The 26811-nt window shown below is 43.7% G+C and overlaps 2 protein-coding genes across 6 annotated transcripts in view; one reads left to right on the top strand and one right to left on the bottom strand.

The window, feature by feature from the left end:
* Positions 1-26811, top strand: part of NBEA (neurobeachin) — a 460133-nt gene that overhangs the window by 298185 nt on the left and 135137 nt on the right. For all 5 annotated transcript variants that reach the window (XM_088522208.1, XM_088522209.1, XM_088522210.1 and 2 more), the window contains 2 exons: positions 473-616; positions 14557-14693. In XM_088522208.1, the coding sequence (XP_088378334.1) occupies positions 473-616; positions 14557-14693 (281 nt within the window). The remainder of the gene's footprint in view (positions 1-472; positions 617-14556; positions 14694-26811) is intronic.
* MAB21L1 (mab-21 like 1) lies at positions 17085-18292 on the bottom strand. Its single transcript, XM_010226662.2, has one exon. It carries the CDS (start codon positions 18290-18292, stop codon positions 17213-17215), a length of 1080 nt encoding a protein of 359 aa, XP_010224964.1. The 3' UTR covers positions 17085-17212.

The following is a 26811-nucleotide window of genomic DNA, read 5'->3' as shown; positions in this document are numbered from 1 at the left end:
ATCTTGAGCTATGCCATCTATTACTTCATCCTATCCTTCCTATCTTCAAGACCAAAATCACAGCGTATCTTGACCTCCTGAAAGCATCTCCTTGATTCAGAGAGTAGGTGGTTTGAGCCTTGAGATGTCAGTCCGAGGCAGACTACCTGGAAGGCAAGAGAAACTCCTGCTTCAGGCCTAGGTACTGGAAGGCCAGTGGAACAACACAGAGCATCTAGCAAGTGGGAATCGCTAAAAGCAGGACAGTCTTTGTGAAACAGAGCTTGTCTTTTATCCCAGATATATTTTGAAAGACAGAACGAGGCTGTGTATTTTGTAATTCTTGACAAAATTCTAGAAAATGTTCCTTCCCTTTTTCAACCAAAACGATGCATTCTGTATGTTTTTTTACTACTTCACTGTGTTTCTTTGTTATTATTGTTATTTAAAATGTTATCCAGCTAAATTGACAACATTTGTAACTTTCGTTTAGGCACTGAAGAAGATGTGGTGAAGTCAAAGAAAACCTTCCGAAGTCAAGCCGTAGTAAATCAGAATGCAGAAACGGAGCTCATGCTGGAGGGGGATGATGATGCCGTTAGTCTGCTCCAAGAGAAGGAGATTGACAACCTTGCAGGTAATTATATTTTTCATTACAAATGAGCTATGAACCAGAAGCTCTTTTAAGCTTGTTATTTCTTAACTTTTGCAGCTAGCCTCTTAATGTTGACAGCTAAGTATACAATTACAGTGAGAACAGCTTCTTTATGTTCTAGATTTACTATCGTGTCTTACTTCCCATGAGCGAGGGGAATTGATTACCCTGCACGTGCCCATTGCACAGTCTTTCCAGGAGATGACAGTACCTCACGTGTTCTCTAGTAATTCCTGTTACTTTTAATTGATAATCAGTGCCTTTTTTTTTTGGTGGAAGGGGCAGTGGGGAATGACTTGAGCGCTCGGTGTTACGTGAGGCAGAGCGTGGCTGCGCACCAGTGCCGAGGAGCTGCGAGTCACACACAGGCTTCTTCACCTCTATACAAGCTGGGAGTGAACGCTGGGCAAAAACGTGCAGGAGAGATCTCCTCTCCTCTGTCTTCCTATGGAGAGCTCTGCCCTGGAGTCGCAGTTTTGTCCCTCTGGTCTAGGGAGCTCCGTTACAGTTCTGTGTCGAAGGAACACTACTTACTTATCCTTAGGAAGTGTAGTGGAAAAAAGGCACAGTAAACGTTGAAAGTGGAGTCTCCATTCAGATGAAATAAAAATGTGAGACCTATGAACTGCAGTATGGAACTTTTTAGATTAGTTTACTTAGAAATACCATTTTGAAAGTACTCCATTAGGGGAGATTTTGCAGTGTCTCAGCATTTTCTTTTGCAGAATTGAATTTTGAAAATAACTAACCTTGCTCTCCACTCTGCAAACTCCAGTGGAAGCTTATAGCAAAGATTAAGTCATACTTGTGTATATATATATATATATATATATATATAAACTAAATGGAGGTTGGTCTCATAGTTCGAAAGTTTGAAACTAAATTACACGGGAAAAGAGAGAGGCTTTTATTTTGGAATAACTAGCAGTTTATGATTAGCCCAGTTAATATCTCCATCTCCTTGTTTTCCTTTATGTTGACATATAAATTGCTTACTATTGCTGGGGCACTGTTGTCTTAAGTCAATAAAATAGTAAGGCAGGACCATTAATGTGGCATTTTGATCTGTATCCTTTTCTTTGTTAGAAATGAAAATGCAAAAGCAGCTTCAGATAATTTCTCATATCAGTGTTTCCAACTAAACTCTAGTTTAAAGTCTACAATCTGCAATTATTTTTAATTATTGATTAAAACTGCAGACTGGTCACAAAAAATAATTGTCTATTTTGGAAGTTCTCTCAGCCCACTTTACAGTTCTTGTATGTGCCCCAACATGGCCATTTCATTTGAACACACAGATGCAATACAATTCTATAGCTACATCTGTCTGAAAAAGAATATATATATATATATATATATATATGTCTTTCAGTGAGTCCTCAAATATTTGTGTGCAGTGATCCCCTTACCAGAGGTCACTATGTATATGACATCCCCTGCTCCTTCAGGACATAGTACAGTAATTCTAGTCCCTTGCTTTTATAGGTGTAGAAATTGGACCATATTTAGAAATTAGAAAAGCAGAAATTACAGAACTTGAAGCAAATTAACTTCTAAAATATTGACAGGAAATATGTCGTAAGAATGTCAGCAATTAGCCTTTGCATTTCCTATCAGCACTAACAAGGACAAGCAAGACACTTCCACATGTGGCAAGGTGATGTGTTAATGGTCCTGTTTATATACCAAAAATATTGACTTCTCAAAAGGAACTCACTTTCCATACTGGTTTTTACTCTCAGATAAACTGCAACATTTGCCACTAAACCTTTGCTCATTTTTAGTAAGAACCGTATTCTTTTTGTAAGGGTAGAGCGAACAATTTTGAGAGGTAATGTTCATGCATGGTATCTTATGTGATATTTTACTGATCAGTGAAAAAAACATCTATGAATACATGCTGTCCATTTTGCTGCATGATTTTGCATAGAATGATAGCGTTATTTTATAAGGTTTTGCGTATATACAGTGTGAACCTAAAACTGGAGACCACTAACTGTTATTGAGAAAAACAGCAGGCAGGGTGGTTTTTACTCCTATCAAAATAAGAACTCATAGGCTCTGAGGAGCAGGCCCTGGTAAAGGCTGTCATTCTCCATCTAATTCTGGGGAGTGATCACATACATTCAGTAAATATGATCTGGAAATCTCTGAGCTATATCAAGTCATGGTATATTACAACATCACTTATATCTAGTTGTTTTTCAGAGTCAATGGCACTTAGGGATTTTATAGTCAGATATGTCCGCAATTTAACTTTAAAGCTTAAATCAATTTAAACTTGCTTTATAATGATTTGCATTGCCTCAATAAAGAATCGGAATTAAACAAAATCATTATAAACCAGGTTTAAATTGATTTAAGATTGTCTGCATTTAACTAGAACAATTTAACGTTGTTTCTTCCATGAAATGAAGGTACCTTTTAAAGAGACAAGACCTTAGTTTTTAGAAAGCCTTTAACTAAGTATGAATATGTGCCCCAACACCGCCGTTTCACTTGAACGTGCAGATGCAATACAACCCTACAAACCGTATTATGGTTTGTAAAGTTAAAACTTAAAACTAAAAAAGGAAAGTTTGAAACAGATTGAGACTCTTCTTACAAAGTTATCTGTACGTACCTTTTGTTCGAGAGACTCTTTATAGTTTTTCATCAACCATGTGGCACAAATCAATGTAAAGTTCACTTTGATAAATTACATATGGGATGGAGAATTTTTTAGATAATTATAGTCTGAATAATTTTATTATACAGTCTTAGTATTCCATATGTTGCAATGGCAGTTGGTCAGATTTCATTATATTAAGTAGCATTTTAGGAAAATATAAAGATGGTAATCCATATTTCTGGAGAGTTCTTAGGATCATGACTTTAAGTTAGCTTCAAAAATTTTAACTAAAGCAGTATTTTACCTGTCTTCTAGTATAATGAGTTATCAAAATGCGTTGTTCTTGTCTGAGCATTTACATATTTTAAATTTTACATTTTTCTGTTTCAGTTTTAGCTCCTTTTCTTCCCAGGCTGTTCACTTCAAGAGGCAAGTCACATCTCTGTTAGAACTAATGATTGAGATAGTCCCGTCTATTGTAGCATTTTTCTAATATATTGTAAATCTGTGGTAATGCGATCAAATCCACTGTAGTCAGTTAATATTACTAACTCTTCCCCTTTGCTTTTCCTTTTTGATTTTCTAATGCTGCAGTAGGGCTCTTACGTACTTATTTTTTCTTTTAAGAGTCTGAGAATGCAAATTTGCTAACAGTTTGTGTTCTACTTAGTAGGTATTATTTTCAGAATGAAAAATATATGGATGTATTCTAATATCATCAACTAGCATTCCCAAGGGGGAGTAAATTTTAACAGATAATTAAGATTCTTTTGGCAAACTATAAACAATAAAAGCACGGACCTCACACTAGAATAGATTCTAGAAAACAAAATAAATGTGGAAGGTTTAAGGTTTATGAATTTTACATTTTAGAAATGCATTCTCTTAGCCATGAAGTTGCTGTTGGCTTACTAAGAATTATTTGTGCACATCTGAGAACAGAATTTGGTCTTAAACACATTTTTGAAAGATAACGCAGTTCTACAGCTAGAACACGTATCGTCTCTTTTGCCATATGACCGCGTCAGCATATACGCCCAAGCGGGCAGAATAGCCCTGACAAAATCTTTTGCTAGTCTCTAAACATTAGTTTCTGGAAGAAGAAAAAAAAAAGCAGCAAAGCTAGGAGGATGGGAGGCTTTGGGTTATTTAAGGAAGACAAATGGCCTTGGCAGGATCTGTCTGGTTACTTGAACAGGCTCAATCAGCTCTGACTTTCTCATAAGCCAGAGTGAATTGTATCCTCACAACAGCCTTGCAAGCATAAATACATATTATTCTGTCCATTATACAAGGAAATTGAGTAAGTCATCCAAATAAGCCCATGGTAAGGCACTAACTGACTTGAAAGCCTCTTAGTCTTCATATTCCTTAGTCTACAAAATCTTTCTTCCTGCACAGCTCTCATGAGGTGGAAGAAACTCCCCCCCAATGCCTATGCAAAGTTTTAGTGAGAAGCAGCTGTCCCACTGTCACATCAGCTTTCATAAATCTGCACCTCAATGTAGACATTATAGAAATAAGCATTTCTACCTGCTTAAAAAAAGAGCTCATCTTCCATGGGAGCTGGCAGCGCTAGGGAGCTGACACCACCACGAGGCCTAGTGCAGCCAGGCCTCCCACCGCGCTCCGCAGCGGAGTGCCCGGTGCATGGACTGACTGCCCCGTGCGCGGGAGCGCGCCGTGCCGCGGCGCCTGGACAGCTTGGAGCGCTATTAATGAGACGTAGGACCTTCCACTTCCAGCTCACCCGTCTGAAGCCCCAGACAAGACTGCTGCTAGCCAAACCTTACGAGCGTCTGTTTGGCGGCCTAAGCGAAATGAACTTTTTGCCTCAGTTCAGACAAGCTGACAGAAACCACCACAATTATGAGCAATTTCCAATTAAAAAAAAAAAAATGTCTTTATGGGAAGTTGGAGTGGTGCCGAAAGTTAGATTGTATGTAACTATGGTTAAAACTACTTAGTAGCATCTCAAATAAAACAGTAAATAATCTAGTCCTTAGAGGATATCTTTTTATTTCAGGTTCTAAGAACATGTTTAATTTACTTTACTCATAGTATTTTGCAGTCTTGCACAGGGCCAGATACTGTATTAAGAACTGTATCTAGCTAACATGCCAAGGAGGTGCATCTAAGGCCATAAAAAGCTTGTGGAATATTTGGGAGGGAAAGCTTAAATACACTTGACTCATGTTAAATTATGTATCTATGTATCTATATATAAATCTGAGATGTAATTTTCTGTACTAGAGTTGACCAATGTAGATTCTGATAAACTTTTAGCAGCTTTTTCTTAGCTATTGTTAAGAAATAAAGTAGGAACATTATTTTATTTTATTTTATTTTATTTTATTTTATTTTATTTTATTTTATTTTTTTATTTTATTTTTCTTAAAATCTTCTCAAACCCTCTCAAAATGCTTCTAAGGTAAATTAGATCATTTCCATGTTCACTGTAACTGGATTTAGATGAAGAGTGGATTTCCTGAAAGTGAAGAACAATAGCATGGATCAAAAAAAAAAAAAAAAAAAGTTCTTTGGGGCCAACCAGTAAATCTTCATCCCTCTCGAGCTCCTGGAGGGCTTCGCGTGAGAACCGTGTCTCACCTGCCCTGGCCCAAGCTGGAAGTTTCTCCTGCCTCCGTGGAGCACCCAAAGAGACGGCTCTGCCTAGGAGCCCTCTCCCACAGCATCCTGGGAACCTTGACTGAGCGGCTCCGAATCTCTGCTTTCTTGTCCTTCCTCCCTTCCTCCCTTCCTTCCTTTTTTGTTCTTTTATTCTTTTTTTCTTTTGTTCCTTCTTCTTTCTTTCTCTCTTTCTTTCCTTCTTTCCTTCTCTACCTTTTTCCTCTCTTCCTCTCTTTTTTTCTTTCCTTCTTTCTCTTTCTCACTTCCCCCTCCTCTGTTTGAAGTTTGCTAAGGTACCCAAAGCATTTCCTTATTTTAAGTTTTTAAAGAAAGCACATGTGTATATATGGACACCCAAACACATCAGCTGGACAACCTAATGTCAGAGTTTCAGTTGAAAATATTGAAACAAAATGTTTTGATATTTCTCCTGGTTTTTCAGTGGAAACTATTCACTTAGGAGTTCAACGCGTGCTCCTGGATAGCTTTCTCTCCCTAAGCTCCATTTTTTTTCTTGCAATTTAGCATTCAGGACAGGAATTTCATTGGAGGAGGGGGGTGTGGGAGAAGAGTGAATCCTTTTCCCTTTTTATGGTAGACGCATAACCACGCAAACCTTGTACTTCCAAACATGGAAATTTCATTCAGGCAGATATCCATACTTCCTGCTTATTGTATATTCAGATTTTGATCCTCAAGTCTAAGTACAAAAAGGAAAAACGTATTTATATGAGTTTGATTTAGAGTATAGGCTCAGGCATAGACTGAAAACAGTTATACCACTGATATGTAGTTGGCTTTCATTTTGGAAACAACAAAAAAAAAGCCCCACAGTGTCTGTAACATTCTATTTTTAGGCATCTCAGTGTTTATTTTAATCATTTTTCCACATGACTATCCAAAATAGCTTAATATTTTATAAGGTAGATGTCAGTCACATATGATAGAGCCTCTCTTTGCAGTTTTGAAGAGCTCTTCTCTTTTTACCTCACTACACCCCATTCTAAAACTGAACATCTTTGACTTACTTTAAAATGTCAGCTGAGTTTACTGCTTTCCAAACTTCTGAAATGACCTAGTTCAAACATTGTCGCCTTGTATTTATGGAAGGCCCTGAGAGTGCTTCATGTGTTTTTACTGCCCACTCCAGTCACTCCAGACTACTCAAATTTTCGTTCTTCACACCTTACTTTTAAGTAAAACTTTTGTTTGTTTATTTTTATTTATTTATTTATTTATTTATTTCTGCAACTGCAGAATTAGGTTGCAGTGGAAATACTTGCCCAACTACTGCAGAGGTCTTCTTCCTAGTCCCCAGGCACAAGGAGCTACTGGAGAGAGTCCAGCGCAGGGATACGAGGATGACCAGGGGCCTGGAACATCTGCCCTGTGAGGAGAGGCTGAGGGAGCTGGGCCTGTTCAGCCTGGAGAAGAGAAGTCTGAAAGGAGATCTGTTCAGTGTCTATAAATACCTTAAGGGAGTGAGGAGGAGTCCATCCTATTTTCAGTGGTGGCCACCAACAGAACTAGAGGAAACGGCCACAAACTAACTGAAGCGCCAAAAGTTCCACAGGAACTTTAGAAAAAAATTCTTAACAGTGAGGGTGACAGAGCCCTGGAACAGGCTGCCCAGAGAGGTTGTGGAGTCTCCTTCTCTGGAGATCTTCCAAATCCGCCTGAATGCCACCCTGTGCCACGTGCTCTAGTTGACCCTGTGGGTGCAGTTAGATGATCTCTAAAGGTCCCTTCCAACCTTAAGGATTCTTTGATTCTATGAAGTGCCACCTGGTAAGTGCAGCTGGTTAGCTTCAAAAATCAAGCCAAGCAGCCGTGTGGTACATAGGGGAAGGAAGGCATCCTACAGTACTGCAAAAATACACCAACGCATAAGGAGCTAGTTGTATGTGATTTCACACTTCTGGCCCTTACTGCATCTTATCAACATATGCACTTATCAACATATAAAAATTCCTGTTCTCCAAATTCCTTATAAGACCCATATAGATAAACTGTATGTAGGAATATACAGTGTCTATGACTATATCCAGAATTGAATAATACTACACAGAAAAAAATACAAACATTTTCACAGACCAAGCAAGCTAAAAATGACTCAAGAAGACAATTGGATTAGTGCTGGTTACACTGGTCAGATCTGTAAGTGACAACCTCATCCAGTGCACTTGAGCAGTCCTCACTGGGGCCTGTTAGGTGAAGAATTTTAGCTTGGCTTTTCAAAGAAACAAGGTTAATGTGTGAGGACACTCCGTCAGCCTTTCTCTGTGTAAATTCTGAACCTGGGAGCCATTTTGGACACAATCTAACACGGAGCTAGGGTTTTCAGCGGCAATAAAATTCCTACAAGAAAATCAGGTTGTTAAGGAAAAAAAAAAAGAAAAACAAAATGACAGAGACTGCAACATTGGTTCTGGTTTCATTTGGTACCACAGAATATATCTAGGAGAGTCTTCAGAAGTTCCCCTGGTGCGTAAAAATAAAACATGCAGTCAACCACTAGATACAGCTGTATAGGAAAACAGTCTTTATTAGTTGTAGTGTTGTGTAGAGATACTCTATATTTTTGATTGTTTCTTAATACCCAACAAGCCATGTGCTAATTCAACAGCTCATTTCATTCTTCCGAAACACGCATACGCGGAGCCAGCCAAATAAATGAACTTTAGAATGTCGCAAGCTGTATGAACATAATCCTTCCCTGCAGTGCAGTCTCGGGAAGTAGAGGCTTTCAGTTTATCCTGCAGAGCTTTTCCAGAGCAGAGACTACAAGAAGTGAAACCCGAGGGCTCACATCTTGCGTTTCATTTCTAATCAATCGAGCGCTATTGGCATGACAAGGTTCACAAGCTGGACTGTCTAAGATACCTCTCTAGTCTGGTTCACTTGCAATTGGGATTTGATCCCTCATCTTTCTGACTTATTACAATGGGTTCCTATTCCAGTGTGTGTTGCCTACCACGATGCTATTTCTGCTTTCTGAGTTTTCTTCCAATATTAGATAGGCTTTTCTGCAACGTGGAGTTTTTTTGTGTTTACTTTCTGATTGAATAGCTGTAGTGGTTCTCTGAGAGTGAAAAACGGTCCCTTCTGTGGGCATGTTTGGCATCACTTAAAGTTTTCTAGGTTGACGACAGTTCCTTAAACTTCCCCTGAAAATGAGGAGGAAGCCTGTGCAAGTCATAAAGCATTAGTATAGAGTGCTCACATCTGGACGCACCACTTAACAGTCAAGCTCTTGGTTTCTGAAACAGCCTAAATTACTTAGTAGTGCCAAGGTATAGCTGCAGGCAGAGCACGCTCTGTGAGTCTACTTTTGAAGAGGTAAATGTAGCACTGCAGTAAGCAGAGTGCCTGTCTACCTCAAACATTCACATATTTCTGGCCGGATGTAAATCATTATGGAGAGTCTTGATTATTTTTAATACCTCATCATCTGGCAGGTTGGGGCGAGCCTGAACATGTCCCAGAACAATCCTAAATCCATCGAAGCCCTTCAGTCATAGGAGCGATGAGATTCTCATGTGTGTCACAAAATGAATTGGACTTTACTTGCAAAAGGAGGCAAAATGTGATTCCTAAGTTGGTTTAGATTGTCTGCTAGACACACGGATAATTATTCCGTTAGACCTATGGTGAGAAAATACCGATTAAGAATGATTTTGGTATAGTGCTGAACTTGTTTATGCACATTCTTTATGCTTTATTTTTTTCTTTATTAAGTGCCTGTTCTCTGTTATATTTTGAACAATGTGCAGAGATACATATTTTTAGGAATTCTGCGAAACATTTTTATCAGGAAAAAGTGCTATTTCATATTTCTCTTTTAATGTGCCCAAGAAGGTATAAAATTCAAGTAATAATATACTTGTGGGGGTGGAAGTGTGGCTTCTTTTCAAATGTATGCAAATTATGCATATGTTTGAGAGAAAATCCCTTGATTTTTCCTTAGGTCATACTAGCTTTAAGTATTTTGCCCAGTCTCATCGTAAGTAGGTAATTACTTCTTACTGTTCATTCACAGTAGTAATATGCAAAAACATTTTTGTTTTTATTTCATTTTCCTTTTAATCAAATGTGATTGCTGTTGTGGCACTGAGTTGCTGTAATTGTTTCATTATTGTTGTTGAAAAAAGATCACTGAAGTGCTAGTTTGGGTGTTACATGCATTCTGGAGGAAAGTGGGGGGGAAAAGTGGGAAAGATTTTGGAAAACTGGGCCTATGCACGCTGGCAATGACATTCAAACAAAGAGTAAAAATCAATCCCTCCCTCACAATATGAAACATATGATTGCGGAAGAATAAAATACGAACAAAGTAAGCTTTGGGGATCTCTGAAACAAGGGAGAAGAGTTGGGGATGTTATTTAATAGGAGCAGAAAAAAAGCAAGACTAGGCGAGTTTAGACTTAGATTTTGTCTTTCTCGAGTTTAGACTTAGATTTTGTCTTTCTACAAACCAAAAGTTGTGCAAATTATTCCAAACTGTTGAAAGTGATATGTAAAGGGAGCTCTCTATACATGCACGGCTGTAGAAGCCTTGGGTTGAGTGGAGGAGTTAATCGCTGCATCTGCTATAGTGGAGAACAAATGGGGGGCAACCATCCACGTGTAAGTTCAATGTATTTATTGCAGGGCTTTTAAAAGGCTGCTCCGTATCAGATTTATGATGACAACAGGAACAAATAGAGTAAATTTTGACAGTTTTTAATTTGTCTTTAGGAATTAAGTAAGTTGTTTGCTTGTTGATTACACGGCAGGCGTGTGTAATGGCTATTATGACTTTTAATTGGTTGAAATACTTTTTTCCTTCCTCACTGCAGTGTTTTCCCCAAAGCCTTTGGTGTCTATAGCTGTTTCTGCTTGTGTCCTTATATCTGCCTATATCACATGATTTATATTTTGCGAAACAGAAGGCTTTTTGGGGGGATATGGGTGTGTTGTGAGTTGTTTCAAATCTTGCACTTCTAATCATTCTAAAAAGCAAGTCGATTTGGCATTAGAGTTAGTTAAAGTGCTGGATTAATTTCAGCTCTCTTACTTCAGAGAGGCTGTGAATGATCTTTAATTATTTGAAAGTTTTGCTTAACTATCATATCAAAGTACAAATTTGGGTTTATACAAATTATTTTGCATCGTAGGTTAGAGGTTTCAACTACTCTGGTTTGCATTTTCCATGTTACACAGTTCATGAAAAAGACATTTAGGTGTGAGGGTTTTTTAAAGCACTGTAATCTAAAAATCAAACACGGCAAAATTCACCAGGTTTTTCTCCGAATGGTTTTGAGATTGTAACATTAAATTAGCCTATACGATTTAGTATGGTTTCAAATAATTTGTTCCTCATAGTATTTTTCCATGTATAAATAATCACCAAAATGTTTTTGAAGTTAGACTCATGAACTTGAAGCAGGTAACGTTGCTTGTTTTCACAGTCTAACTTATGAAAGTATATATTTTTTCCTCTTGAGGAACAATTGTGCCCAAACATTTTAGCCAACATACCTGCAGTGCAATTTCCAGTCTCATGAGAGAGCACGTCTGTAGCTCTAGCAATTAAGATGCCCAATTTATGAAAATGAAAATTTTGAAATACCGGCTCAAAATATCGCTCTTTGGGGGCCTTGTTTAAGAGCAGAGTTATAGTTTTATCGGTCATGCCTTACAGAGCTCTTTATAAAGCTCTTCAGCTGATAAAACTTCTCCCTTGCACTGACTCTCATAACGCAGGGATTGAATCTCCGTGCCCCCGGCAAGGGACGGACAGGGGGTGTCACTCTCCGCGTTTTGACGGGAGCCTTCCAAGCCCACAGCCGTTTACTTTCGGAAGGGAAACGTTATTTTCGAAGTGTATATATGCAGCACCGTTTATTTAGAGCTGCAAATCCCCCGTGCCGGCCGCGGGGCCCGCATAGAGAAAGGGTCGGTCGCTCCGCGAGAGCAGCCGCAACCTGCGGCTCGGCGGGGCCGGGGGGCTGAGGGCGCCGCTGTCCCCGGGACGGAGCCGCCGCCTCCCGGGGGCCGCGGGGGAGCCCGGGCCGCGCGGGGCCGCGTTCGGGCGATGCGCTGTGTAAACACGGTAATATCGGCCTCTTCAAATCCAGCGGCTCTCCCAAAGGGGATTAAGGCGTAATCCGCTCGCTCTATAGCTGGAGTGGATTAATTTCGTATTCTCCCAGTGGCTGCTTGGCTCCCTGAAGGCTGCAACAAAAAGACTCAGCGCTCCTTAAACGTGCTATGGCACTGCGAGTTGTAATTGGAGATTTCCAAAGGACAAGTGTAAAAATGACACGCTGTTAGCGCAGGATAATTTTTCATTTTGTGCTTTCGAGGGGGAAAAAATAATAATACCAAGATTTTTTTTTCAACTTAGTTTGCACCCTAAGCCCCCGAAATCATCCCAGAAATTGGCCAGTGTGTAGAAGACGCTTTTTGCTTCTCCTCGCAAAAAGAAAAAAAAAAAAGGAAAAAGGAAAAAACAGCGAGCGTTTTCCTCTCTGGCGAGCAGAGCAGTGCTCGCCCCTCGTTGCATTCTGGTGCCTTTGGCGTGTTCACATCGCACCCAATCTAGGGCGCCGTGGGACTGGCACCCCCGGCAGGCACCAGGGTCGCGGGGCCCCGTCTCAAGAGGGGACGGGAGGAGGCAAGAACCCCGATTTCCCTGAATTTAGTGGCGGACTGAGCAGTGGATCTCCCCGTCCGCCCCCGCCTCGGGCCGCTCCGCCAGCGCGGGCCGGGGTCTCGCCGAGGCTGCGCGCCCGCGTTGCGCCCTCCAGGCCCGGCCTTCGGGCCGCTCAACCGCGCCGCTTTATTTGTGTTTCAGCCACACAGCAGCGCAGGGAAGAGGTAATTGGATTAAATGGATGGCCATCCTTCTGGGATCCAGGAAAGCCCACAAACGCCTCCTTAAAATGATAGAAGAGCGGCTCGCTGCTCGCGCGCGGCTTTCCAGAGCGGAATGTGCGCGCACAGGAGCCGCGGGGCGCAAGTGCTGCGCGGGGCAGGAGCCGCCGCCGCGCATCCCCCGCTCCCGCAGGCACAAAGAGGGGTCGCCTGGGGACTAGAAACCCAAATCCACTTGTAATCGCACGGGGGGATCGGGCGCAATTACTGGAGCGGCCCCGATGAAGATTGATGAGGCTGCGAGGCGGCGCTGCGCATCGATCCGCCCGCGCGGCGCGGAGCGGCGCGGAGGGGAGCGGAGCGGCGCGGAGCGGCGCGGGGGGACGCGGCGAAGATGGAGGCAGGCGAGGCAGGGCGAGCAGCGCGGCATGTGATGCGCATCAGCTGACCCGGGTCAAGAGGCTACCCGGGTTTATTAGGAGACGGAAAACAATAAAATGAAAGAAAATAGAGTTCGTATCAATGTGATGCCGCCTGCCACGCCGGGCTGCTGAAAGCTGCCGCTGAGGCCGGGCGCTTTAGCTTCCCCTTCCAAGCGCACGAATCCGCGCCTCTCTTTTTATTTATTTTGTAGCGCAAATGACAAAATGTGCTGCAATATAGTCTCAAATCGGGCGTTGCAATAAAATAAAACATTAGCGACATGACAGCTAGGTGCGCCGAATCAGGGCTAATTTGGGCTAATTGGGAGTGTTGCAAGCGCGGTCCCGGCCCGGGAGAGCAGAGGTTGTGTCTGCGGCCCCGTGCGAGCTGCAGCCGGGCCGGGACCGCCGCGGAGCCCCGCGGGCAGTTGCCATCTGGACCCGGTCCGCTTATTGTGCGGGAGGCTCCAGCCGCACGACACCGCCGAAGTGTCTGGAGCATCCGCTGGGATGAGCGGTTCACCCGTTTCCCAAAGGTGCCTCGGCTCGATGTTACCCCGGGTTCCTCGGCTTTTATTATTTGTGTGTCAGATGGGACACGCGTGTGTGTCTGTGGGTGCAAATTAACCTGCACGGTGCAGTGGCTGCATCTAAATGCGCTTTATTTCTAATCGCTTCTTAACCAGGGGGAGGGAGTTTCCTAAATACTGACCTCGCAGCCTGGCATAGTTCGCTTTCCTACGAAAGATAAGATGGCGAAAAAGTGATACTCCGGAGTGTCCTTTGCATCGAAGCAGGAGTTGTTCCTGATTAAAACCTAACAATTTCTGGAGGAAAAAAAAAAAGTTGCCTTTTGTAACAGATTTTTTCCCTACCCATCTTCCCAATGCCCCTGCAAGTGCCCTGTTGATTAATATATTTTGTTACACTAATTCTAAAAGGATTAAGTGACAGCAAGTCGAAATTAAAAATATATTGTCATAAATGCACTTAACGACGGTAGCCTTTGTGTGCGTGTGGCACTCAAGGAGCTCCCCCAGAAAATCATCTTTTGCGCTACTTTGGAAGCTGAGCTCCCAAAAACGAACGGGCAGGTTTGGCCAGGGCAGTGCGGGCGAGAGCCGCTAACGGGGGGTGAAAAAGGGGCCCCGGAGCCGGGCACCCCTTCTGAGAGGCAGCCGTTTTTCGCCCTTAGCTCCCCCGAGTTTTGCTGCTCCCTGATTCACCTCGCAGCTCCCAAACTCCTTTCCCGTCCCGGCTGCGGAGCTCAAGGCGCCGGGCGGCACCTCGGCGGGGTCCGGGGCGCTGCCGCTGCGCCGGGCCGGGCCCCGGTACCGAGCGGGCCGGGCCCCGGTACCGAGCGGGCGCCTTCACCTGACGCCGCTGCCCTTGTCTTGCAGGCCCCGTGGTGCTGAGCACGCCCGCCCAGCTCATCGCCCCCGTGGTGGTGGCCAAGGGGACGCTCTCCATCACCACCACGGAGATCTACTTCGAGGTGGACGAGGATGACGCCGCTTTCAAGAAGATCGACCCCAAGGTGAGTGTCGCGGCCGGGCCGGGCCGTGCCGTGCCGTGCCGGGCCGGGGGGCTGCGGCCGCCCGCGCTGCCCTGCGCAGCGCGCTCCCCTCGCCGCGGTTTATCGCAAAGCGCAGCGTGTTAATGATGGTAAATCCTCTGGTAGGGCCGGCCGCGCCGTTTGCAGCAGTTCCGCTCGGTGCCTTTGTAGGAACGCGGGCAGATTTAGCAGTTAAGCCAATTGCTCTGAAATCCCTGGAGGTAGCAGCACTCCCAGGCCGCGGCCTTCCTGAGACACCGCGCAGCGTTTTTACCCTTTTAGTAGATATCGGAGAATCCCTGTATTTCAAGAAAGTGAGTTTCCCTGTAAGAAAATACCCCTCATTTTACTAAACTTGCCGATTGCTGAAATCCAAGCTAATACTTATTTTCTAGAGAGAGGAAGAAAAAAAAAAAAAAAAAAAAAAAAAAGCTATCGCGTGGCATGACTGGATTCCTGGGAAAGCTCTGATTTCTTTTTTCCTAAAGTCTGACCGATCCACCCCCCTCCCAAAGAAGGAGCCCGAAAGCAGCGGCGGCAGCAGAGCGATGTGTGACTCCAGCCGTTGCCTGCGCCCGTCCCCGCTGCCTCGGGGCGGGAGGGGGCTCCTTACGGGGCGCTCCCCTCTCCCGCCTTTTTCTTTATTCCTACTCTTGCGCTTGCTTTCCTATTTTATTATTGTGCTACAGGAATGTTAAAAACCTCCCTTTAAGTGGAAAAAAAAAAAAGAAAAGCGATTGAGTCTTCTCGAAAGGCCTCGGGTTTTTCGAAGAACTATCACATATAATATCCGAGGAAAAAAAAAAGAATGCCAGGGAACTCGTCTGCATATAAGTATGTTTACAATGCGGTGATTTCTGTGACGAGGAATAATTTCTTAAACTTGAATTTGTAATGTTTTTTTCTCGCCGTGCTGGAAAAGCAGGTTCTTTCCCCATCGGTTAACGGTTTCGCTAGACACCCCCCTCCGCAAATAGCGGCTCTTTCGTGCGAGGGCTGCTTGGGCGATCGGCCCCTTTCCGCACTTGTTGCCTGCGGGGACGCTGAGCCAAACCCGCTCCGCTGCCGCGCTGCGTTGGGCGCTGGAGCCGCTGGAAGGGCCGCAGCGCCCGGTCCGAGCGCCCGCTGCGCGCCCCGCGAGCCGCGTAGGGCGCAAGTTCCGCCCTCGCCCGCGCCGTGGCTGCAGGCCTGACCCTTGGCCCTGTACATTGAACTTTCCTCTTTCCCGCTGCTTGCGGCTGTTTCCGCAAGGGGCCGGGCCCCGCCGGCCGCTGCGCCGGCTCCGGGGCGGCTGCGTTTCCTCCTCGGCGTTGCTCAAATCCGAGCAGAAACATCAGCGCCGAGCAGTAAATCTCTGGAAACTAGATTTATTTTCTGACGGCAGTAAAAAAGGGTTACTGTATTAATAATTACATCCGTGTCTGACAGTTGCTGATGGTCATCTGGAGCTAGAGGCTAGTGTTTCCACCGCTGTTTCCTTACCCTACAGAACTATGCAAAATGCAAAGCCCGGAGGCTCCCCTTAAGTTTGCCACTTTACAGGATTTAAGCAGCCCAGAAAGCCCAAATTCGGAAAACACAGCGGCCCTTCTGTTTTTTTTTTTCAAAATAAGATAACTTGATTCGTATTGAAACGCTTACCCGTGTGCATTTTACTTCATTTATTAGCTCGTAATTAAATAAATCAGCAACAGAAATTAAAATCTAAATCACAAAAGGTAATTATCCAGTGTATTTCAAGTGCATTTTCAAATATATAATTCCAATATTCAAGCGTTATTATATAAGCAGAATCCAAATTTCTTTTGAATATATTTAAATAACATTTCAAGTATATTTATGGAATGTTAGAAATAGAACAAGCAATATATATGAAACGAAAAATGTAAACTTGTTAAGTTCAGACACTTCAAAAGACAATTAACAAAAGTACCATGATAAAATCTACCTTTTTAAATGGTATCTTCTTTAGCAGAAAATGTCCTTGAAGTATCCAAAATGGCATTTTAACTTCTGTTCACCAAATCACAAAACACCAACATCCACAATTTCAAAGACAATGTGAGATCACAATATTTGATACAAATTAAAAGGTACATTAGGGTTTGTTCAGGTGGCATATCCAAATAGCTTTTACTCACAGAGAGATTACATAAAAATACTGGGTTTTGTTATAATCCGTTGGTACCGTTTCTAGGCAGGATGGTCCCGATCATGTAAAGTAACAGCCAATTTTGCTTTCCGGGTAACATTTTGTTTTTCTCTCTCCCTCTCACGGGGAGCTGCAAAACCGTGGTGAAGAGGAATGATACTTGCTGTTTTTATTTTTTCCTTTGTGAAGAGCCTAGGCTATATTCCTTTTAAAAAGAGAATATTATTTGCGTTGTCAAGTGGATTTTTTCGACTTTTCGAACAGGAAGCTTAAACTTCATCGGGATATAAGCAGATGTACCGGTTAGGCCCGTTTGATTTTGTTTTTGTTTTTTTTTTTTAATTACCCTCTAAAGTTTCTCCAAACTTTTCGGGTTGGTGAGTATTTCCCTAGCGAGTCGCCACGTTTGTTTGGCCGCGTTTTCCAGGGCCGAGTGAGGTTTGCCCTGAAACAGGTCTAAGTTGGGCAAGAAGTAATGCGGGCACCTCCTGCACTGGAGGCACGAGATGAGCTGCAGTAAAATCCCGTTGAGGCGGTCGCCCAAGCACGACTCGTCCCAGTCCGACTCCCGCGGGTGCTTTTCGCATTCGTACGAAACCAGAGTCTTCATGTGGTAGTTGTTGAGGGGCTGGCCCGGCAGCTCCAGGTGCCGGTCGCGCAGCGTTTTGAGGATGGAGAGGCATTTCTTCCTGCAGCCGCCCATCTGCAGTCTGTTCTCGGCCTCGGCGAACTGCAGCACCCACGCGTCGCTCTCGGCCGAGCTCTGCTTGCCGGCCAGCGAGTGGCACTCCTTGGAGAGCAGGTTGAAACCCTCCGCCTTCACCTCGGCCACGCGGTTGGGACCCGGCCAGGGGATGTGCGGCAGCGGCCAGTGCGCCGCGCTGCGCGGCCAGATGCCCGTGCACTTGAACGCGGGCGTGATCTGCACCACGTATCTGTCCCTGATGCGCAGCTTCACCTCGCTCGTGTCCGCCACCATCTTCACCACGTCGCGGTAGCTGCACTTATCCACGGCCTGCGCCACGAGCGTCTGGAAGCGCGAGCGGATCTTGCGCGCCGAGAGGTAGCCCGAGGCCGTGATGAACTCCACCCAGAGCGACATGCTCCGCTTGCGGCCGTCGCTCAGCTTGAGCACGGCGCAGCCCGGCAGGGAGCCGTCGTCCACGAAGTTGAAAACCCCCATTTGGTTCAGGTAGAGCACGACCTCGAACTCCGTCGGGGAGATGACTTCGAGCCCCTCGTAGCGGTTGTCCATCTCGTTGAGGGAGCTGATGAAGCGCGGCTCCTGCACCTCCACCTCCTTGAGCACGTCCGACACCACTTTGCAGACCTCGCGGATGGTTTTGGCGATGGCAGCTTTCCGCGCCTGGCATTTCTCGTTGTAGTACTTGTTCAGGTGGTACACCAGCTTGGCCTGGGCCGCGATCATGTTGGGGCAGAGATCCGGGTTGTACACCGGAGTCTCGCAGTAGGCGGTGGGATCCAATGCGGCTGCTAAAGCTGGAGCCAACTTCCGAGGAGAAACCGGCGGCCGCGCTGCCGAGCGCAACCAGGGGCTTTGCGAGCGCGCTGCTCTCTTGCTGCTCCCTTAGATCCGCCGTCTCCAAGCGTGTGTGGCGGGGGAAGGGGGAGGGGGACCGGAGGGGGCGATGTTTTTTCCTCCCCCTTTTTTTTTTTTTTTAAAGGGTCCGTGGGTGCGAGGAGAGCATCGGGAGCGGCACCTTCCCCGGCAGCCAGCAAAAACAAAAGTTGAACTGAGACACCAGCGAGGCTCCCGGTAGTCAAAATAATAAAACCTCGTCGTGCTTATTTATTTATTTATTTATTCTCCCCCGTAGTAATCACTGTGTGTGTGTGTGTGTGTGTGTGTGCGGGGTTAATGAGATGGCGGGGAAGCGCCGCGCGTGTGCGTGTGTGTGTGTGCGCGTCAGGAGGAGCCGCGCCGGGTTTGTATAAGAGCCCCGGCGCGCTCGGGTGGAAATTATAAAGGCAGGGCCAGGCAGGCGGGCGGCCAATCGCCACTGGGCTCGTCACCGCAGCCTCGCGCAGCTCCAGCCCGGCTAATTAATCCCTCTCCGGGAGGTAGATACGGACACACGCGCGCGGATGCACCCGGGCAGCGGGGCGCGGGCGGAACCTGCTCGGGAAGCGGGAGAATCCGCCCCCTGCTCCGCTCCCCGCCGCCCTCCGCCGGGGCGCGTGGGGCTCGCTGCCCTCGGCGGGGACCGGGCGCCGCGGCCCGCGCTCTGCAGGTGACCCGGGCGCCGCCGCCGGAGCCGCCGCTCGGCCGGGCCCTCCCGGCGCGCCCGCCCGCCCCGGACCTGCGGAGTCCGGGGATTTTCTTTCCTTCCGACTTTCTTTATATATATATATATATATATATATAATTTTTAAACTTTTTCCCCCTTTTTCCTTTTTTTTTTTGGTTTTCTTTCTTATTTCTCTCTCTTTCGCCCGTGAACCGGTCAGTGCACAAGGCAGCAGCTCCACGGCAGCTTAGCGATCGCCGGAATAAAACAACATTACGCCAGAGTCCGCGCTCTGTATTTTTTTGGAAAAAAAAATCTTCTTTCTGAGGAACTGTAATCGATGTTGAAGTTTAATGCATTTCGGCATCGCTTTTTGTGCTTATGTCTCGTGGAGGGAGAATCAATCGCTACACGTATATGTCACTTTTTATCGCGTTTCTTCCAGAAATCGAGTAGCAGCTGCGAACGGCAAATCCGCTCTGCCAATGCCCAGCTTCGTTTCTGTATTTCGGCACAGCTCTCCGATACGTCGCAAAGAAGGAGCGTTGGGCGGGTTTTCGTTGCGTTATTTGTTTTCCTCGCCCCCCGTTGCTCCCCGAGCCCTTCCCGGGCTCCCCGGCGGGGGCTGCGGCTCCCGGGCGCGGGGCGCAGCTAAACCCAACGCTCCCTCCCTTTGCAGCGTCCACCCAGCCCCACTTCCATGGGAAAAAAAAAAAAAAAAAAAAGCTTTTCAATATTGCTCATTTAGGGCGATACAATCATTTTCGTCCCTCGGCTGTTAACCGAGTGCTAATTCTTAAGGGTAGGTGCTACAAGCAGAGCTCGCGCCAAGGAGAACTCGGAGCGCGAAGGAAAAACTCGCTCTCCGTGTTCCGCGTATCAAAGCGAGCAACTTTATTGCGAGCCCGCGGAGACCCTGGCGCGCGGGCGCTCCCGGCCCGAGCCGCTTCCAGGCGGGAAGCAACGAGCCGCGGAGCTGCAGGTGACACCTCCGTCCCCAAGACGCTTCCCCGCTCCGCTCCGGGGCGAGAGGGGCCCCTTCAGCTCCGCCCCTGGCCCTGCCCCGGGGCTCCCGGGGCCGCCGCCTCCTCCCGCTGTCCCGGAGGCTCCTCCGGAGCCTCCGGGACAGCGGGAGGAGGCGGCGGCCGCGGGAGCCCCGAGGCGGCCCCGCCGGGTCTATTGTCCGCATTGGACTTAACCGCGACATTCAGCGCGAAAACTCCTTGCTTTCCCCTTAGTTTTAGCTGTTAATTAAAGTTTCGTTCCGCACTCGGCGTTCGGCGGGTGGGAAACGCGCGGGTTCGGGCACCGCTGCCCGCCGTTGAGTGAAGCGCTCGCCCTCGTCGTCCAAAGCGACCTGAAGTTCGCGCTTTTGGCTCGAGGTGCTGGCAATGGCGACAGCTCCGGCTTCGCGTAATATAAAATACTTGCAATGCTTTGGGCAGCGAACTGAATTCCAAAAAAGAAAGAACGCCTTTTCATCGGGAAATTCTCCTTTTTATGTGCATCGAATGGTTCTGGAAAACCGAGACTAAAATCACCTCATTAAAATGATGGCTGATCATTTGTCACGATAATGATGCCACAAGATATTTGGTGACTTTTACCAAATTACTGTTTGGCGGCTATTTCCCCCTAATTAGAATATTATAGCAGCGTTACTGAACCCTACCTGTTATTTCAGGTATTTCCCCATACGGCGCCTTGTCGTGTTAGCTTCCCGTTAGCCAAAACGCCAAGTGGAGTTGGAAATGTGTGACTCGGCCATGCCTGCAAAATGTAATCTGGAGGGGAAAAAAAAGGAAAAAAAAAAAAAAAAAAGGAAGTTGCTAGATATCAATTTCACCAATCATTTCTTTTCATATGGTGAAAAGTACCAGCTAAAATGCACAGGTGGATGGACCTGGGGCACACGAAGTGCTTATTTCATATCACTTTATTTTTATATTGTAGTAGTCCTTCCACATACAAGTCTTCATGAATTTTAACCTTTTATTTTTTAATATCTGCCTATTACACTAGGGAGCTAGGAAAAAAGATGAAGTTGAGTTGATTACATTATTTATTCCTCCTGCTGAAGTGAGATTGAAAGCTCATGGAATATATCTGATTTCTTGGCTCCGCTTTCTTCCTTGCCCCCCTCATTTCACCCTGGTTATTTCATCCATATCATCCTGCCAGCAACAATAAATTTACTTTTTTTTTTTTTCAAATAGGACAGGTATTTTTAGAGAATGTCACATTGTATGAAATAAGCAGTATCTTTTTTTTGTGATAGATCTTGATGGTACCTGTAATCTTGTATATACTTCCTTGTATTTTAGTTTGCAACTTCACTTTCATACTTAGGAAGAAATGAAAAAGTAAAGTTACAGGTGAATTCCTATCAAGCTCACAAAAATTCCACTTTAATAACATTACTGTACACCTCACTACCTAGATTTTGGATTTATGCATATGTAGGTATGAAAATATTATTTCTTCAGTTACCTATAGGTTTCTGCAAATGCCTTTTCTTTGTTTATTTTCTTTTTTTAAAAAATAACGTAGTATAGCTCCTTTTTTTGCAGTACACAATTAACTTTTATTCTTGTCCCATTAAAAATAAAAACGTTAAAAGTAAGAGTTCGTCTTAGTGTTGGACTTTGTCATCCTAGGTCTTATGGATGAATGGTTAAGACTTTAAATTGCTCTAATCTGCAATCTGTTAAGGGGAAAAACTAATTAATTGATTTGTTTTCTTTAAAATGTTACATCTAAAAACCTAGAGCTTGCACAACCACAAATTGTAATTTTAGCTAGAATTGCAGAAACATTCAAGCTGGAAAAAATGTGCTGAATTATTCATTTGGTTTACCTCTACATCAGCTTCTGCAAAACTGGACACTTCTTAAAGTACAGCATTTTATTTAAGTAGTCTAACACTATTTTTTAAAGGTCTCCTGCTTTGAGAATGCTCTTTTCTGCTGAACTCAGAGAGGAGCAGGGAATCAGTGGGGATTAGCGCCTTTTAATCTACTACATCTGTAGTGGGTCATCCAACACTGCAGAACTCTCATTACTGTTTCCTGCTGTATATGATTAAATGACTGCAAATATTCATCACTGACCTTGAAAATAAAGCTTTATGTGTTGGATGAGCAGCCTCCTAAGCCTAAACTAGCCTTTCCCTTTGGCAGCTTGCGTCCCTGCAATATATTGTCTGAGGAAAGACAGCAGAAAATTTATGCAAGTCAAAATGGAAGCGTGGTAATATTTGAAATGTATTATTTTGTAAATCCTGTTCTCGTTTGGCTAGTTCATGCTATGTTTTATGGGTAACCCAGCATCTACTAGTCTAGTCCACGTGGGGAAGTAGTATGTCAGGAACACACATACTTCTGCGGCTGGTATCTTTAGTAATTTGGTTCACACTGCCTAGCAAATTAAACAGCAACCAAAGTACATTTTTATATGTAGCTGCAAGAGCTGTCGAAATCGGCAGGAAACACATTGCTTAGCATCTTTGAACACTAAGCAATATACAACTATTAGTATATGTAAGGCACGTCTTTTATACACCTTTTGTCATATTACATGTTTATTTCTGACTTTCTCACTGCCAATAAAATAGGTAGGTTAAGTCTCACTAACTCCAAACTAAGTCTGTTCTCTCTATATACTATAGCATGGGTATGGTAAACTACCTGTGTAGCTCACTTCATCTCAACTGAGGTATAAAAAGAGAGGCCTTCCATATTTCAGTGCAGTCTTATGTTTTCCAATGCAGTGTATGGCTTTCAGGTATTTTCTTTCAAAATAACAGCGAAGGCAGGAGTTGAGTGAGTTGGTCATGAGTGATTAATACGTTTCATTGAACCTTGTGAAGGCCCTGATCCTGCCAACGCACACGTGGTTAACTAAACATTCGGCTGGCTCTGGTGAGGTCAGCGGCTTTGGTAGGCTGTTCAATGCCCAGGATATTTGCAGAATCATGGCCAAAGCGGGCCAACTCTTGAGTGTTAATTTATGAATAGCGTCAACCATGATATGTCTTTATAATACCTCAGAAGCATCAAATCCATGCACTGGTGGTGAGTATGAGGAAAATTGTTTTTGCCCCAAATGTCTACTCTTTCGTCAAGCAGAACTTCCCTCTTAATGCCATTGCATTTTAGCAGTAGTTTTGAATTGGCTTCCTGAGAAAGGACAGCGCTGTTTCGCCCATATTTTAACAGGATGTTCCCGTAAACATGCAATCCCTAATCTGCTTTAAAGCCTTTACAAGGAGATGAGGCTATTCATAGTAGTGTCTGAAAGATTATGCTTTCAAAAATCTCAAAACAGAATGTTTCATATACTTATACATGTTCAAAACTATTTCCATAACTCCCCAAAGGTGCAGAATCTTTTAACAGACTTAAATATAAGCTGACTGACTTTCTAGAAACACTTACTCGTTGTTCTGAAAAAATGTCTGACTCCAATGGTAATATAAACATGTCATCCAATTTATTATTTAAGTAATGGGGGGAAAGGTCTCTTTAAAAATATATGATTCTCAAATCTTTTTACCTTTAAAATGTATTGATTTTCTCCGCATCGTTGCTGAGGGTTTTCTTCTAGCTGGTGCAAGGTCATCATTGTGGGGTATAATATTGGTGTGAGGGAGAAGTTGCAATCAAATATCTGTTAGAGCAGCAAAACACTCTAGTTCTCCTGTTTTTTGCTTATGCAAATTTAACCTAGATCACCTAGTGTCCTTCCTATTCTTCCCTTCCATTTCTTCTTCCCACTCAGTGCCAGGATAGGATACGCAGAATTGGGTCCTTTGCAGCATAAAACCAACGTAATTGATATGAACATGACTATAAAAGTAACGCGGAGTCCTGTAATTGCCTAAATCTCTAACACAATTTAAAAGAGAAATACTAACAGTTTACGGAAATCTCCGTGTTATCTCACAGGAATATTGCTGTAAATGTTTGTTAACAATAGTAATAGAGTTTGCCATTTGGGCATGTTGTAGTTTATCAAGCCTTAGTGCGATTGTAAAGAAGGAAAAAATATGGTGTATCTGTCATGATAGTGGCAATGTTATCTCTTAGGTCTCCCTAGTTGAAGATGATAAGGAAAAGACACCTCTGTTATTTCCCTTTTTAAAATCTTACTTGTTTCTACTTTCCAGTCATTATACTGGAAGTTTTAATGTTACAAAATGTGCACAGGAGATAAGGAGATATCAGGAGATAAGTTACTGCAATGCAATCACGTATTGTTTTTTATTTACAATAAATGTTATGGTCTCTGCTCCTTTCATGGAGCTCTGCAAGAATTTCATGGCATAAAGAGGCTAATTTTTACTTACAATTTAATGTAACCCTTTTAAGGGGAACAAGTAATAAGTGCAAAACCCCTACTAGCACATTAAAATACCCAAGAATGCAGCAAAATTGCTAGATTTTGTTGTAATGCCTGCAATTTTCAGATACACTCCAAGAGACTGACCTTTTAAGCAGGTTAAACTGATAGCAGGTATGCTGGACAACAGTTTCCTCATTATATTCAGCAACCGTATTCATTATGTATTATTACTCTTTATTTGTAAGGATAAAATAATTTAACCATTTATTTTGGTAAACCCATTATTTCTAATCTGTACCTTATAAAACTGTGGGACTGCACACATGCTTCTTTATAAGCATAATATTTTGCTAGGTCTCTTTTACCTTTTTTTTTTTTGGCCTAGGAGATGAGAAAAAAACTTTTCAGATTAGATTTATTACTAACTTAATCCACTCTTGATAGGCAAACTGTGTATCTCAATGGGGAGAAAAGAAGTCCTACCCCTCCTCCCCAAAATTCAGTTCTTCATTTGTTTTGTTCACCACGCTGCATTAACACAGTTTTCCCCTGTGTGCATCTGCCAGTGTACAATTTAGCCACGGGCATCTGTAGACCTTGTGGTGATCGGAATTGCAGGCAAAAGCCATATGTGTTTAAATAAAAAAAAATCTCTTTATTTCATTTGCTGTTTTAACTGGATGGATAATTTTTGTGCCTCAAGACAGAGGAAGAGAAAATACAGAAATAATTAATTGCCTCTATTCTTGAGGCAGTTTCATTTTCCCTCTCCAATATGGAATGCTTGTCAGCCTTCCTGATAAATGACTGCATGTATTTGCATAGATTTTACATTAACACAAAAATTAGTTTTATTTGTGCAAACCTAGTTTACATAATAATGCAAAAATCTAACAAATGTAGCACTATGGATTATGTTTCCAACTTCGGAAGAGTGTAGAAAATTGTCATTTATTTTCTTCTTTTTTTTTGAATTCTGTTTTTTTTTAATGTCAAAGCATATTACTTTCTGGTTTTTAATTATTTTTATTTATTTTGTATTTTGATTCTTTAAAAATATCCAACTCATGGTCCTTTCGTGTTAATAAATGGAGTAGATGGAATGATTAATGCTGGTGTGAAATGTGCTTCTCCCATAGACTTTTATGGACTCAGCTTATAAAGTACACTCTTAAATGTGTTTACATTTTCGGGAAAAAGAATAGAACTATTTTGGAAAGAATATTGCAGCAAACTGCTAAGTACAAATTAAGAATAGGTTTCTAGTTTCTGATTCTGCTGTTAAAATGCTGCCCCACCAGGTATTCTTTCAAAGCTTTCACGTACTACAGTAACTTGTATTCCAATGTAGGATTTTTTTTTTCCTATATCTAATAAATCGCCAGCCTTCCTGCCTTGAAATGACAGTAATATACCTCTAGTTAAAACTCTGTCTTTTTCACAGTTTGTCATGCTCCAAAATCAAAATATAAACAAATCGATCTGAAATATCCTCAACAAAAAGCACATTGCCCTGATTTTGAAACAATTGTCGTCGCTTTCCAGTTGCAGGAATTGCATATTTGTTCACATTATGAACCTGGTGTCCTGTTGTCTAAAGGCAACTGCTAATTGCGCGATACCCCCACGTTCCCCGTGCTGAATAAAATCCCGATGCCTTCACTGCTGCTGTTTCATGCTGTACAACAAAAAGAAAATATTGCTCCTTATGAAGCGTGCTATACTTAATGGCAACTTAAGCTCATAGAGCGCCTTTGCCACTTCTTGAATCTGGGACACCCGAGGTGCCAGCTGTCACTGCTCAGCTAATGATGACAAATGCCCCTCTCTATGCAGATTGCCGAGCTTGCAGGCTGCTATGAAAGGCAGCCAGATTACCTTTCTCCAGATAGTAACTTAACCTTTTAAACTCAAGTGTCAGAGTGAAATTATTAGCTGGGGTAGTTTCAATATCTGTTTCTTTAAAAAGGAAAAAAAAAAGCAAGACAAGCAATGAAGAAGAAAGCAGAAATTTCGGATAATACCCTACCAGCTTCTCTCCACAAAGTGTTCGTGCTTCTCTGATGTTTTAAAAATAGGAACTTGATGGCACTGTGCCTGTGAGCACTGTATGGCGTTTGCCAGCAGCGAGTACAGCGCCTGACCTCTCGGTGGGACTACACGGCAATGGGGCCAGGTGGGCCAAATTCTGCCCTTGCTCACCTCCCTGCAGTGCTGCCCATGCACATGTGGCAGATCACAGGTTAACCTGTGCTCTTCATAGGGAGCCTTAACTGAAGTTGCATGTTGGGTTTATACTCCGTGCTTTACATGGTATTTCGTCGTATCATTCTAAATCTATGAGCCAGTGTTAAAG

This window comes from Tinamus guttatus, unplaced genomic scaffold, assembly GCF_059628265.1.
Source record: "Tinamus guttatus ecotype Peru unplaced genomic scaffold, ASM5962826v1 Tinamus_guttatus_pri_ptg000150l, whole genome shotgun sequence".
Classification (NCBI taxonomy): domain Eukaryota; kingdom Metazoa; phylum Chordata; class Aves; order Tinamiformes; family Tinamidae; genus Tinamus; species Tinamus guttatus.
Note: the sequence above shows the minus strand (reverse complement) of the source record. Positions and strands in the feature narration are given on the sequence as shown.

Bases quoted from the DNA above. Each gene is read 5' to 3' on its own strand.
- MAB21L1 (XM_010226662.2), bottom strand. From the start codon at position 18,292: ATGATCGCGGCCCAGGCCAAGCTGGTGTACCACCTGAACAAGTACTAC.